Source organism: Mya arenaria, chromosome 10 (assembly GCF_026914265.1).
Source record: "Mya arenaria isolate MELC-2E11 chromosome 10, ASM2691426v1".
Lineage (NCBI taxonomy): Eukaryota > Metazoa > Mollusca > Bivalvia > Myida > Myidae > Mya > Mya arenaria.
In genome coordinates this window covers 71,922,580-71,938,789 of record NC_069131.1, presented here as the reverse complement: position 1 = coordinate 71,938,789, position 16,210 = coordinate 71,922,580, and the positions used below count along the sequence as shown (strand labels likewise).

The window sequence follows — 16,210 nt, the reverse complement described above, 5'->3', positions numbered from 1 at the left end:
CTCTGCTGAGTTTTTTGTAATGATGATCATTTCCTACATCATAGCATGAAATCTGTTTTCCCTTCTTGCTGTCTTCGACTAGAATACAGACTTGAAGACAGACCTTTATCTGAATGGCCTTTAAACCTATTTACTTTGATTGTAAACGCAGTTAAGGTACACAAGAATTCCAAAATAATTACTTTTCAACAGCTCTGAAAATCGCAACATTTATCCGCAAGGCCTGTTATCCATACGCCTCCCTTTCAGAGCGCCTAATGAGCCTTTGTAATAGGTATCTTTAATAGGACAGGTTGCAAAAGAAAAGTGTGTAGTATTGCTTATCAATTAGTGATTTTCTGGTCAATTGACTCTTGATTTAAGAAGTCTCGTTAATGCGTCAAAAGACCTCCCTCCGTCGTAACATGACCTGAATTCAATTACAACCGTTCCTTAAAGATCATACACATTGCAAGCGATTTGAAGGTCAAGAATATCTGCCGTCAATTCTACGATTAAGAGACTTTTAAAACGACATAAATGCATCAACTTTGAGGTTGCACAGTTCTGGTATATGTTTTTTATCGGGCCACTGCCAACTATATTTTATCCTGTACTAGCCCTATCCCTGTACTTGTTGTTCAAGGTCAATGTCACATATCAAAGCAACAGAATAAAGAACGTTTCTGTTAGTATCTCGTTATTTTTACTGCCTTGAAACCATTACCAACCTCGGTAATTTACAAAAAGTACAGACGTATTCTGCAATGTTTTGACAGGTAATTTGTTTCCTATTAGCCAGACAATATTTCATTTTTACCCTTCAGGTCGTCTTAACGTGTTCTTCTACGTTTTAACGCAAATTGGTTATGATTCAAATAGTCCAGTCTTGAGACGAATGTCAAAATTTACAAACTATGTTGTTAAGAAACTGTTTAATTGCAAGTGGCGTATTTAAACGATGAAAACTAATAGATATGAACATATGTGTAAACATGTCATGTTGCTGGTGCTATGACGTCAGAGGTTCTTGTGCAGAATCTATTTAAAGCAACACTTGTGTATTGTGTTTTGAAGGAAAGGAATGTATGATGACTTTGTCAGAATATTATTAAATCTATGTTAACCTACTAGGGGGGCGTGGGGTGACAATGCATAGTTCTAATAATGATAATCAATAAACAAATGTATAATTTTCGTGTAAAATACCTGTCCAATTCCAATAGCTTGGTCATGATAAATTCTCAATGTCAGAAACATCGTTAATCGAGAAGTGTTCAGGTCAATAGTAAACAATCAAACGAGCTATTAACCTCATTAGAACAAATAAAGAAATAAAACAGCAGATGAATAAAGGAAACATAGTGCAAAATACAAGCCGATGTTCGTGATAAGCCGGCCATTTACGAAGTGGTCAATTGCTTATTCCGTTGTGTAAGACAACATTAAAGATAAGGTTGGCTTTGATATCAAAATATAAAGATAGAGATCAGTAGAGGTAAGAAGCCGTTTTCTGGTAGTTTATTTGATTATTTATTAGCATGCCGCCAGTAAAAACCTCCAAGTATTCCAGCAAATGGAATCGTTTAATGACATCCACGCTAATAGAATATACAATTATTCGCTTCATGGTATTTTAGAGACTTTTAACGTGAACTCAACGGAATGCATGCACGCGAACGTTGATTAGAAACGTATGCCATGGGTATGCAGAACTTGGAAAATGTTAAAGAATGCAAATGAAACCACATGTACGTAGAGAGGGGAGGAGCTCTGTGCTCCAAAACTCAGAGCCCCAAAACTTGCAATGATATTTTGTGTATGCTTGTTTTATGGCTGGTGATTGTTGTGCAATAATACAGGTACACGGTGGCTTTTTTACTTTTGCTAATAGTCTTGTCCTAGCAGATTACACTGGGAAAGCCGGATCAAATGGCTAAAAAAGAGAATGCGTTAAAGTCGAGTTCAATAACAATATGAATGGAACTTTCAGACACATTTTCGCGTTTAATTGATTAATTATTATTATCATGGACAGAACAAAAACGCACTTTTGTGCAATCCCATGACCGCTATTCAGTGCATGCCAAAACATCAACATTTCAGAGCATGGCAAGTGACAATCATTTCAACAAACCGTGTTAACTTTGTACGAACAAGTCTGGGTCGAAGTCTGGTCTAGGTGCTGTACAAACGTGCACACATAGACCGCAACCGGGGGAAAGAAAACGACGCCAATTTGTTTCCAAAAGATCGGTCTGAGCAGTCATAGAACATAATCATATCATAACTGAACACGATACGGAGCTGATAAGCCAGTATTGAACACGCTGGTACGCAAAGACCACCGCTAGTAGCAATGATTGCACTATTTACATTTCTGGGGTTGAACAAACTCGCTGATAATATTTGTAAGTGATAAATTAGGGAATACATTGAACAAGTATTTGAGTGTATGTTGGGTAAACATGTTGATTTGTTCTCTCAGGTAAGTAGTCATGTTTGTCCACGTTTTAGCATGCGAAGTGTTAAAACTGACGTCCTAAGCCAGCTCAGTAGCATACACATTAATCAACAAAGACCCCACAGTAAGTGACACAAACTCGGAAGGGGCAAGATTCGGACATGTTTCAGTATTTGTCTAAAAATAGAATTTTAGCAGTAGCAGGTAGCAATCTTTTCATATTTGCACCGGGGAATGAAAGTGGGCTTACTGGCATGTTTCACGTTCAGATTCGATAGAAACCTAATATTTTATAGCAAGTTTTTATCCGGACAAATCCCTTCGGATCAACGGGGATGTAACAGGGATCTAGGGAGATTTGGTAGACAGTTTTAAACTCATTACTCATAAAGGTCGCCGCGTTCTGGTGTCTGTAATATATTGTATACTAGTGTGTACCTGCAAAGAGGGCTCTGATCAAAGTGACTTTAGATGCAGAGGTTATGCTTCAACACCTTTTTTTTATTCGTAATGTATTAACATTAACAAGTTTTCCCCTGACTGGTGAAATGTTTGACGCACTCTATGATTTAAACACAAACGGCAATGTTGTTGCAAAATATACTTGAACTTCCTCATTGATTTTCTGCAAGTTTCCATAAAATGACTTATTTGGGGCTGTATGGGTTATTTTGTCTATATATATATTATTGTCAATTGATAAATGTCCAGATTTCTTCTTTTGTTAATAAATACATGTTATCATAGGTTTAGCAATTAAGAAATCCCGACGGGTCCTCACGAAGATCATAGAACACATCTTACAGTGAAAACTATGAATACAATATTGCTTTTCTTAGATATAAAAGATAAGCCAATTGCAGTGAGGTTTGCCTTTAAGTTCATCTTGTACAATGATAGTCTTCCACAAAAGACTCCTAACAATCTACAAGTCTCATGTCTTTAGAACCGCACGATGAATACAATAAACCTGAACTATATAGACGAATATTAATTTAAATATCATCATGGAAGGTTAGAGTATAAATTACCGAAAAAGCGTATTAAATTGGTGTAAATGACGCGCTCTGAATACAAACCTTTCAATACATATAATCAATTTTAAACGGCATTGAATAAAACGTAATTTCATTAAAGAGGTATTTAAGCTTTTGAATGAATTAAGTGATTTTACATGTATTTTGCATACATTAAAGTGGTAATTGCTAGTTGGGCGAACATGCATGTCCTCGAAGGCAGGGGCGTACCTTACACAGTTCAAATTGTACGGAGTGAGAAGTGGGCTTGGTGAGGTATGTCATTAGTTTACATATAGTTTAAAACTGTTATATGGGGTGAGAATAGGGGCGTGTCAAACTCGTGGGATCTTTTTCAAAGAATTATTTAATGAAAGAACCATTTTCAAGCATTCAGGACGCCAATGTTCAGTGGAATTACAATAAACTTTAACTAGTATAAATTATACACCTATCTAACCTTCGAGGTTTAAAAATAATTTCAACATTGAAGGACTTGCCATTTTGAGGGAACAGAAATTGGTCTGTACAACCCGTCGTACTGGAGTATACCTAGGTACGGCCCTGGACAGTTGTTCGAGACCTGCATTTGTTCATTATAATCTTTACTATTCAAACAGTAAAAGGCACTAACATGATCTTAATGTGTGTCTGATACAAGGTTTAAAAGAAAAAAGTGTATGTTTAAGGATTTATTCATGAATTAAAGGACACATCAAAAGAACGCATAATTAGGAAGGTGTTTACGACGCATTTAGTGCAAAAACAGAGTTCAACAAGAGCTAACGTTATTTTTAGCGTAGAAATGTTTCTATTGCAAACGTCTAGTTTTAAAACGTCCAGATAAAGCTTGTGTGAGGTATGAAAATAGACGCAGCAAACAAACTTTCTTGCCCTTTTTAAATGGCCCAAAGATCATAAAGTCCATCCCTTCCGCCCCTGCACCCTGTCATTTAAAAAGCAAAGTTTTACAAGAAACCCTTGAAACAGCTCGAGACATTGTGTATCAAGTAATTTCAGTACAATATGTACGAATATTCCTCGCAGCAGTAGCAGAATGCATAAGGTGCAATATCCCAAGTTCTTTAGTTTCCCTGCACTAAGGTCAAGGTCAGAAAAGCGATTTCTGTCCCTTAAGAAACCTTAACCTTATCTACTCGAATACTGTATTCCAGTTGAAGTCATTTAGCTAAATATGTTCCAAATGTCGTTATTTACTCTCCTCCCCCTACTTACACTTAAGGTCAAGGTCAAATACGCTCCGCCCCTTAATGATCTGTCTTACTCAAAGAGCACTTTAACCATTTTGACTGCTTGCTGTTAGAGTTCAATCCAGTGCTTGTATGTCGACCCTTATGATTAGATATTTATCATTTCCGATCAAAAGCATTTTATGGGATATATAGCCTCAAATATGTGTGTGAATTGGTCAATAAAAATTCTTAAACGTGAAACGGTTGTCTGTCTTGGCCGTCTATGATAATTGGACTTGTAAAAAAGTGCACGATGTCCTTAAAAAACGTTTCTGGATTGATCAATTTATAATTCGACAAAATAATAAATATCTGACTTAAGCCGTAAACTATTAAAGTTGGCATTTTCGCCACACTGTCTGGATCAGGAACGGCAGAAATGTGTCGATAAATTTAATTGAAAAGTTTACAACTCTGGTAATCCCAGAGTGAGATATGCAACTGCTCGTTCACCAATGCGAACTCTACAGATATGTTTGGAAAATAATAAATTTAACACTCAGACTTTCAACATTCTCATAGATTTCCATCTTCTTTTCTATTTGCTTTCATCTCAACCCTTTCGTAAAAGTAATTTACGTATTTTAATTTTCAACTAAATACTCCACTTGAAAGGTTTATAAGATGGCTTGATTGCAAACATTTCTCAGAGTGATATCGATTTGGAACTATATACTCTGTTTTGTTATATACATGTCTTCCATGACATGTATATATGCATCTAAGTAAGAATACATGTAAAATAGGGTTTAAGCTAAAGAAGCATAGAAGGGTGCTGCACCCTGTCATTTCAAGGTCTTACTTTCTGCCCTCATGGAGGCCAACATATGCTCACTGGTGCCTTTATGGAAATCAAATGCTGAATACTGTCAAATGTTTCTTTTGATTTGATTAAAATTTATGAAAATATGATTATAAATAGACACAAACATTACAATTTGTCTGTTGAACCCTAATATTGCTTCAATTAAACACAATTGGTAGCATTTTCTGTCAAATTCATAATATTCAAGTTCTTCCCAACGTGGCAAATGTCTTCTTTTACTCCTGCTAAGCACTCTGTCCCTTTTAAACAGCACTATGCCCTTCATAAAAATGTCTAAAAGTCAAAGTTGGACCATTGTATTTTCTGCCAAAACAACTAATTAACTATAACCAGAAAGTGCAGCCCTGTAATTATTTGCTTAACATCATTGTGCATGATTTTATGCTGGTATATGAACATTTACGACATTTCTATTTTCAAACCGTTCATACGAAATTCAATATAATTTTATGGGTTTAACTTGTACAGGTTGTTTATTGCAAATACTTTCTGAATTTATTACAGTATTTGAAACACTATTGAATCTTGCCCTTGTTAATATAAATCGGGTGTGATGAGGCTATAAAAGTGGCATACACTGTTAAATAAACCTATTGTTCCTATGTCCATTTTCGCTCCAAACTGACAAAAGCTTACAGTCAACTTTGGGTAGATAAAACTTTAATGAGAATTGTCGTGGATTTCAAAATTTCAATCAAATTAAAACAGATGATTTGAAGTGGTATTGTGATCATTTTGATGACGGTTTATGATAAACAACCTGCTGTGTCGTAAACACCGAGGGCCAAAAAGTGTTCTTGACATATCTGTTTGTTTCAGAGATGTCATCCACATAAACATTTGGAACTAACTAGTCATTGTTTTGGTTGTCTCCTGACATATCTGTCCTTTTGATGACACAACAAATCTGTGAAATGTGTTATATGGAAGGACATGTTTTCTAATAGGAACCTTTCCATATATCTAAGTATTCCCATTTTATGAGGACTGAAGGTTTGTGTGTGTCCGTATATGAAAAACATGCTCAAAAGATATTCATCTATTAAATATTGCGTATAGTATAAAAGTGTTACTAAACTTTTTCTACGAGTATAAAATGAAAGGGTCACCATGACCTTGTTTATCAGACGTAAAATAAATCGTACTTCTGTGTTTTTGACGAAAATATATAGACTTCCGGTGAACAAAATTTACAGCACAATAAAAGAAGATATAAAAGTATTTACACGAGTATTGAAATCTCTTTTTACTTGTAAACCCCCGTATTTGAATAAGGTCTGTTATGGGTCCGTTATCTTAAGCGTAGCTGTGATTCACGGCAAAAACTGACATTTCGTTTACATCTTTTATACCCGAGCGGGAACATCATTTTGAAAACACGGGCTGTCAGCCTGGTCCTCGAATGATGAACAAGTTTACATGGAATTCCCCTGTATCTATGATACTTGAAAGATTTTACGTCAAATGTTTTTAAAAAGTTTTCCAAATTTCTCTTATCATTTGAAATCTACAACATAATAAAAGATTTATTACCAGAAAGGTAGAATGAATTAAACGATCGTTAGAAGAGGGTCGGTCGCCCAGGTATAAAACTTTGCAGCAATAAATTTCATAATCAGTTCTCACTCTACTATTCAATGCAGGATTTTATTACCACCACTAAGACTTCAAAAGTACAATTTTTGCTGAGTGAATTCCAATTGCAGTTACAATGATAAATATTGAAAAGTGTTATTAATTCATATCTAAGGGCAGTAAATATCCAACTGGTATCATCTTTAATAAAGTGTAGACCGATAAAAAACACAAAACCTTACTACAAAACAAGTTTTTTTTTTTGTATTCAAAAACTATCTACTTGATGATGATCACATGTGCCAGAAATGCTGAGAAGGTAATTTATAATTTCGTTCAAACTAATTCCAGAACTCATGACAACCACTCGGCGGTACGGTATAAAACTCGAAGTGGCGTTATCGTCAGCACCAAGCGGGCAAGAAGCAGATGTTGCACAAACTGCTAAGAAAACCATCTCCAAAACAGCAGGGCTCCGGTGTAAAGTATCGAAGGAGATCATCATTCAAATATCTGACCCAGATACAAATCCCACGACTATATAATAGAAAGCGAGCGGCTGTCGAGGATTTCCCTTGCCATATGTTATGTCATAGAGTAAATATTTTTGTTTCCAGTGCATTTCTTAGACCAGTTTTCTCGTTTCAGGCCATTGGGTAGTTTTTGCATGTTTCCGGCCCTAGTTTGTTACTCTTATCATACATACCAAGTACTGGTAAAGCTATGAAAATATCTGGAAAATGTTCCCTGCTTAGTTTTCTCACATGCAGGGCAAATTAACGTGTATAACATCAGTGAAGACTAGAAAACCTCTTAGTATTAATGATAAATTAACAAATTGCAGGATTTTCGACCTCTTGAAAATGCCTTAGAATAGATCTACCTTCTTGATTACACGAATGAGAAAAAAATGGAATCGCGCTCATGCATTCTATTGTGCTAAGAAAAAACACGAATAAAAATATAACGGAAACTCGCTCACACACGTATGTTCATGAGCCATATCTTGGGGATATGTTTACTTTATGTCTAAACATCGAGGTTTCGCTGTGACAACAGTTTGTAATGAATTATATCATTTGGTGAATAGCCGCGCGAGGTGAATCAATATAACAAAGAAATGTGAATTTTCTACACGAGGTGTGAGAATTCCGAATCTATGGGATCTAATTAGGCGTGTTTTCTCCGGAAAAAGACCTGTAATGTGAACAAAATGTAAACAAATGTGGTTAATTCGAAGGAAACATTTCTAAATCTGCCTATTTAATGAGCCTTTGCTCGAAAATACGAGGAGTTCGTATACATTCTGCAAGTCGTTACTCGTATGAACACAACTGGCATTTCGTCTACAATGGGCTTATCAGATGCAAACCCTTTTACCAATCAATAAACATTGGTCCGATAAAATTTGGAAAATGGCGAACAAAATATTAGGCTTATCAGTTCTTTAAACTACGTGTACAAAATAGTTTATGCATCGTTAAAGCAGACATTTTTAAACCTTTTAACTTTATTCAGTACAGGGGAGGATTCATTCTGATTATTTTGTATTCATTCTGACTTTGATTTTATCGAAAATCATTGATGTTTTCTAATGGACCTCCTTGACAATATGTTGAACAATTTTGTAAAGCCAGATTTTAAGATCTTCCATGGAGTAATCAGTAAATCTCTATCGCCGATAAAATTTCGACATTAAATTTTCATCTATACACAGACGTGATGACTAACTTAATACCTTCTCCACCGACCTGACAAAAATAAAGATCCCTTTGTGAGATGACATAAAAGGCTTACAATTGACGTTTAGTTTTTTCGTTTAAGCAAAATTCGCATACTTGTTTCTTTACTGATCGTAATCCTCTTGGGTATCGAGGCAAAATGATATATAAATATTAGTTATTAGTTAAAACGTCATGTTTGTCAGTTCAATCAAATATTTATGTGCCCTAGATGATGAAAGACGTCTAGTCTGCTCAAAGAAAGCATTAAAAACTTCTACTCTCCTCGAGCAGCTCGCATGCTCAGTAAATTGAGATGGTACGGCTGGTGGGGAGGCAGGGAGCGCGTCCGACCGTCCCTGGGGACGCAAGGCGGACATGGGAAATTCATTCATTACCTTATTATACAGAAAACTGGTAAAACGGGCCTTGGGATGGTTAATTCTCTTTAACACCACTGGAATACCCCCATTAGAAAGCATCAGACGGTAAATTGGATTGTGTCGATCTTTTCCCTCTATTTGGGTGAAACAATGATGCTACAGATCTATAAAGCGGAGATGACAGTCGACTTAATTGTTTTGTCATCGTTTGAAATGGGATGACAACCAGGTCTAGTCCGTAAAAAAATTGCTATGCTCTAAATGCATTACTGGATTGGAATTAACGATTAAATGATTTACACTCAATGTAGTGTGTTCACCTCCAGACCTGAGCTGGTATTCTACGTCGTATGTTCATTGAAATGGTTCCATTGGTCTCAAAATTGTTCTCTTGTAGGCGCTTTCATAATATTTCATATTCTGTCACTTTCGTATAATTGTCTTCAATGCAAAGGACTCTTATACAATTATTAAATAGGTAAAGAACTTCACCATTTATTTCATTGTGTAATGCCATATTGGCCTTTTAAGGTGTTTTCAAAACGGGCATGAATTCATTATACGTTTATTTTACCTCAACAATGGACATCTTTCTAAAGCTTTTTCTCGTTTTTCAACCGCTGGTTTTGTGAAATGTTTAACCCGTACAATGCAACCTATCATTTTCTATATTGTGTTTTTTGAAAACCCCTGTATGTAAATCGGATCTACTAAATCATTGTGAATAACGGTCGTTTTGTGTGAGGCGTATCAAGTTTCTTTTTTTCGAATTTTGACACGCCAACTCATAGTTTCTTTGTTTATGTCTTCACATGCCGTCTTACTCATTTAGACGTTTGAATTTACCCGTATGTACCCGGACTGCTTCGTATTGTATTGTTTAGAAGTAAAATTGAATATTCGTTTGCGTTAAAGCTGCACTCTCACAGATGTGCCGTTTTGCCAATATTTTATCGTGGAATGAGCCAATTATGCGTAAATCTTTAGAAACCATTTATATAAGACTGCTGACAAAAGATCAGATCGCATTTTTCATATTTACGTTCAAAACTTATTGTTTTATGGCTAAAAGCTTTAGGAAATGAGTTGTTTTTGGCATTAAAACCCGTATGGAAATCTGCGATATGATATATTGTCAGCAGTCTTATATCACTGATTTCCAAACATTTAAGCAAAAAAGACTAATTCTAAGACAAAAAAATATATATATTAAAACCGGTCAATCCGTGAGAGTGCAGCTTTAACATCTACATACAAGAGCATCATTTGGTGCATTGATAAAACTGTCTTATCACAATGAAGTCACTAAAATGAGATATTCTAAAGAGTTAAGACTCATTCAATATTTAAGACACTTTCAATGGTCTGGATTTAGTTAACAGACGGAGTGATAACAGCTTCTGCACTCTTATCACACTTTATATCTCATGTATATTAACAAACTCTCGTTGGAAAAACAGATGTCCAATTTATGTGGTTCAAAAACGAAAACCAAAACACCCCGGGGTTTTGCAGAATGTAGATTACCCCGATTATTTGCACCCTGCAGTGCCATAGTAAGTAAAGCTCGTTTCTAGGGCCGCGGCCTAGTGTGCAATAATTAGTAAAACCCGTGCCATCCCCCGTACTAAGCACGCGCGAGTCCTGCTGGGTTATAGCTTCAGTTGCATATCTTTCTCCCCCGTTTTTCATTTCAAGATTTTATCCCTGATTTACCATGTGTGTTTTTTGCATTTTATTATTATGAAACGTTTATCTAACAGCAAAATACACACATACTGAGCGACTATTTGATGCGGTTTGAAAAACATGATACGTAAATTACATTAATACACAATTATAAAATTCGCAAAAAGTAAACATTGGCCGCCAGCAAGACGTTTCCAACCAAATGGTGTTCATCTTCAATGTGTAATACATGACAATAACAACTCAAAATTACATGCCTTGGCAGTAGGGAGTCTTTGATATCATGATAGCTATCATCTCTACAGCTAGCTATCGATGATATTTTAAGTACCTTTATAAAACTGAGAGTATATAAACAGAGCATGGGGATTTATAAAGTTCCAGGTACTCCTACAATATTTCTATTTATAATTTACAATTTGGTAATTATAGATCTTGTTCGAATACAAAATTTCCTCCATGAGAGACCAAATGGGCTTGTTCGTTTATTTTAATGTCATTGTTTATAGCACAATGTTCAAGGACTAACAGACAAATAACCCCTAAATTGACATGTTTTCAAAATGGATTATTCATTTTAATATAAGGGTCAGCTTAGACAGGAAGTTCATTTAGAAGCATTCCCTTTGGGGTTGATTGAAACCGTTCACTGAAGGCAGGTTTATTTGTGCCCATCACCCACATGAACATCTGGAAGCTGTTGCTGATTTTATACAGAAAAATATTTTATATATACACCGGTTCACTACCCTACTTCATCAAAATTTGTGTTGTTGAAGTTTTGCAGTCTATGTAGAAGGTATGCTGATGTTAATGACTTGTTAATTTGTATTGCTGGTTTATTTTTACGTGCAAGCAATTCATGTAAACTATTTTGGACAAACATTTTCGCTGATTTCAAGAAACACAACATAAACTGGGACAACAAATGGATATACTTCAAACAAAACGCACCGCACACTCAGGAGTAAAAGCAGATGAATAAAACTAGCACAAAAGACGGGCATATTCTTTCAAGTTCACAGACGCTTCTTTTAAACGAAATGAATTTAGAAAGTAAAACGAAAGCACTAGCAACTATGCCAAACAGACAAAATATAGAAAAGAAGTGAAGATATATATTTGTATACATGCAAGATAGAAAAAAACAGGAATACGACTCATCCAGCCGGCGAACTGATGGCGTCATCGAGTCTGACACGTCTAGAATGGCTATTAAAACAGGCACCACACTCTACAGAGGAAGGAAAACCCTGAATACTACACGAAACACTCAAAAACACCCAAAGGAAGACTCCGAAACACCGCAAATCACTCCCTTACTTACATATTACCGTCGGCATTTTTAATATCCATTTTAAACATAAAATCCAAATTTCGTCACCCTTCTTCAACACTTAAGACCCCTTTCATTTGACCACATACTTTCTGAAAAGCACCGGAGCTGACATGGAGTTGCACTAACTTTCATTTTCATTTTCGCCTATGCAAATGATATGCAAATTAGCTGATGAATATTCACACTTACAAATCCATATCCTCGACTCTTGCCCGTTTGTCTGTCTGTGATAACGACAGCCTCTTCTATATCTCCGAACTTGTCGAAGAATTCCCGTAATGACTTATCTGAAAAACACAAACATTGTTTTTCCTAAATCACAGAACTACTTTGATATACCTAAAATAAGCCATTGGATACCGTCTTTTATGACATGGGTAGCTGGTCGAAACTTCCTTATATACATGTTGGGAATCTAAATGAGGATATACCATCTTGGGGGCGTTTTGGTCGGGCTTTCGTCTTTGAAACAGGCCCATAGCTTTGTATATCAAATTATTTCTTTAACATCTAAATATAATTCACATCCGGCTTTGTTACCGATGTTATCTATACACACTCCAGGGACGTACCTGATGCATTTAAAAGTGTACGCCCGACTACTTGGATTGGAACTGAGCATGTGAAGGTCTGTAATTAGTTTACTCTAAAAATATTTCATGGGGTGGGAACGGAAGGCGTGTCCATCTCGTAAGTTTTGTTTGAAGAAAACAATAATAAAAACAAACATACATATTCCACATACGGTATACAGTCGGTCACATGTACCGTACATATTCCACATACGGTATAAAGTCGGTCACATGTACCATACATATTCCACATACGGTATACAGTCGGTCACATGTACCATACATATTCCACATACGGTATACAGTCGGTCACATGTACCATACATATTCCACATATGGTATACAGTCGGTCACATGTACCATACATATTCCACATATGGTATACAGTCGGTCACAAGTACCATACATATTCCACATATACCACATATTGTATATATGAGGCTTAAAACTTCATTGACACAGTTGGAGCAATCAATGAATCGAAAGTTCCAAATTAAATAAAGCACAAAACACTGCAGCCCTTAGGGAAATTTGGAAAATGAACTTAACCTGAAAACAATTCCATCTTTAACATAATTATATTTAGAAATACATTCATCAACTATTTTCGTGATAAAAAGTAATAATAGTGTGTGTTAAATATTACTGCATCATATAAATGTCCATGAAACAGCTTTTTTCAAATAAATACTTCTTCAGAAAAGGCTATAAACGCTACGGAAAGAAGAGATTAAAATTGAAATGACACGGGTGTTTATCGCGATTTTATTGACAAGAAAATGTAACAATAGGACAATCAAGAACGAAATAGACGGATTTACGACTTCCGACTTTAGCTTGCTTGCTGCCACACGACTCCTTTGAGAGACATAAAGAAGAAACCCATACTTATATTTCTCATCTATTCTCTACGAAGACTGGAAACTTTAATTGATTTCTCCTAGATAGTTTCTCAAATAATGCAATGTTGAATTTATCAGTAGATTTCGCTAGGTGGTGATTTTATGTTGAAACGAGGTATTTAAAGATATTCTACACTGATAAAGTCAAATACCAACATTTAAAAAGGATGAAAAATAATGTAGATTTTCATCTCTTGACAATTCAACGCTCATGAGAACGTGTTCGTGTTGTTTTGTTTTCGAATTGTGCTTCTTTCTACTGAAACTAATTTATGCCGCATATAATACCTCTTTTATTGCCTTCATTGCGCGTTAAGTTTGAAACCATTAAGCAGTTTTGGATTTTACAGTGTATCAAAATTCCTCAATTTCTATGACGTTGATTTCTAACAGCAAACCTTAATTGCTTTTTCATATTTTATATATACGTCGACGGTAGTCCATTTAAAATCTAAATCAACAACTCGCTTAAAATACATCAGAAAATCTTTTAAACCATCGATTAAACATGTTACAAGCTATAAAAGCGGTCTGGGATTTCATTCCACTGTTTACCCAGCGTGAATCGAGTACCTTACAAATCGTTATGGCATGTCGGTTTATAAAAGTAGTTTGAAAATTGCAAATATCATACCAAATGCTTCGTACATGGAAATTGAAGTAGAAAAGGACGTGCATTTATGCGTTTTACATGTGCATCTTAATAACAATGTTGACACGCCACGTCAGTAGACTAAACACTTGGGAAAACAGGGTGTTGTATGATTCTCTTCAGGAGGTATAGAACCTGAATTATTTGACTCACAACCGAATTCACATACAATGTATGTACAAGAACATCATGAAGTTTCTAATGGTGTTGCCAGGACATTTGAAACACGTTAAGTTTACTTATACTAATAAGAGACACAATGGCCATTATAACTGATACATAGATTAGAACCATGCAGTAGCTTCTTAAAGTGAAAGCAGCCTTAAATTGTACTTAAAGCAAATATATAGCTCCCCTTATGTGCCATAACTTGAGTTCAGGTCTCTTTCGTTAAATCTGGGACAAATGACAAATCTTTCTACCATGTTCAATTGAAATATAAAGACACAAAGGGAAAGAAAGCACATTCTTGTCATATGAATGAGATCTCATTCGTCCTGGTGATTCACGTTTTACAGGTAGCTGAAGTTTAAACTTACAGTGGAAATCACCCTCAAAAGTGAAAGTAGAATTACTCAAATACCTTAAGTTTAAACTTAAAGTAAAGAAGACACTCAAAGTGAAAGTAGAATTACCTGTGGTATGGTATGGAAGTCCACCAACGAAGATCTTCGTGAAGGTTGTGTCTTTCTGGGTGATTGTTGGAGCTGCCATTTTGTTTGATAGGATAGATATCACACAAACTACCGAGAAACTAAATAAATACAATAAATAATAAAGCTCTGAGATCTTTAAAATATCCTCATATATTAAGTGCCGTTGTTTCTAAGTTAAAACTCTTTAACCTAACACTTCAGTATTGGTAAAATTATAGAGATCCTCTAATTCTTTAAAACCAAATATTCTGAAGGTAGAACTATAAAGTTTCGACAGCACAAGAGATCTATTCCACAACGTTAACCCTTTAGATCGAACAAGTAAATGAATTTCACAGGAATAAGTCTCAAAACCTCCTGTAAATTCGGTAGTAGAATATCGGAGATAAAGAACTACTTCTCTTAGAGGGTGTGTGTGATTTTGGCTCCGCCTACGAGCGTTCTGATTGGTCGATCGATACACCAAGTACCGTTACGCCCGCCTTAATCCCGTTATGCTCTGCCCTATCATACCCGTATTACAATACATCAATTTTCGACAATGATACGGCTTTTTATCCGATTAAAGAGCCCTTGTGTCTATGTATATAGCACCTAGAGTAGATTTGCGTAGACAGAATATAATACTGCAAAATATTGCGTTTCATTTGACATTTTCTTAAATACTCGAACTTCTAACAACTTAAAGCGGCCATTGAATTCACGTTTATCACTAGCTGTAATAGTAAAACGGAAAACGAGGAGTAAAACTACATATTTGTTTTTCTCTGCATTTGAAATGTTGACCACTATGCCAATATTTATGGTACTTACAAAGCCGCAACTGTTTAAGCCATATAGGGTCAACTAAAGGTGATTTTGTAGAAGCTTAAATAAATGAAAGTTCATGATTTTCAGGCATCTGAATGACCACTAAGGCGATTATAAGAAAACAAATCTGGTTGTTGAAGGTTTATAACGGATTAATGAAATTTAATCGTTTTTAAGAGTTTAAAAGCCACATAATACCATAAAATGTGGAGGTAATGCATAGAATATGGGCATTTTATAACAAAGAATTGTTACAAATTTGCGACTGGGTACAGGCATGCAGATCATGTCTCCGATTTAACCGGGCAATGTACACCACAATATAAATAGTAATTTACTACTGTTCTTAATTAACGACAGGAATGGTGGGTCA

At 35.5% G+C, this 16,210-nt stretch overlaps 1 protein-coding gene across 2 annotated transcripts in view; it reads right to left on the bottom strand.

Annotated features, from left to right (window-relative positions):
• Positions 1–15,402, bottom strand: part of LOC128205743 (RNA-binding protein 24-B-like) — a 40,551-nt gene extending 25,149 nt beyond the window's left edge. For both annotated transcript variants that reach the window (XM_052907666.1, XM_052907667.1), the window contains exons 1-2: positions 15,007–15,402; positions 12,435–12,532 (exon numbers count right to left, since the gene is read on the bottom strand). In XM_052907666.1, coding sequence (XP_052763626.1) covers positions 12,435–12,532; positions 15,007–15,085 — 177 coding nt within the window. In that variant the 5' untranslated portion in view covers positions 15,086–15,402. The remainder of the gene's footprint in view (positions 1–12,434; positions 12,533–15,006) is intronic.
• Positions 15,403–16,210: the final 808 nt, after the last annotated feature.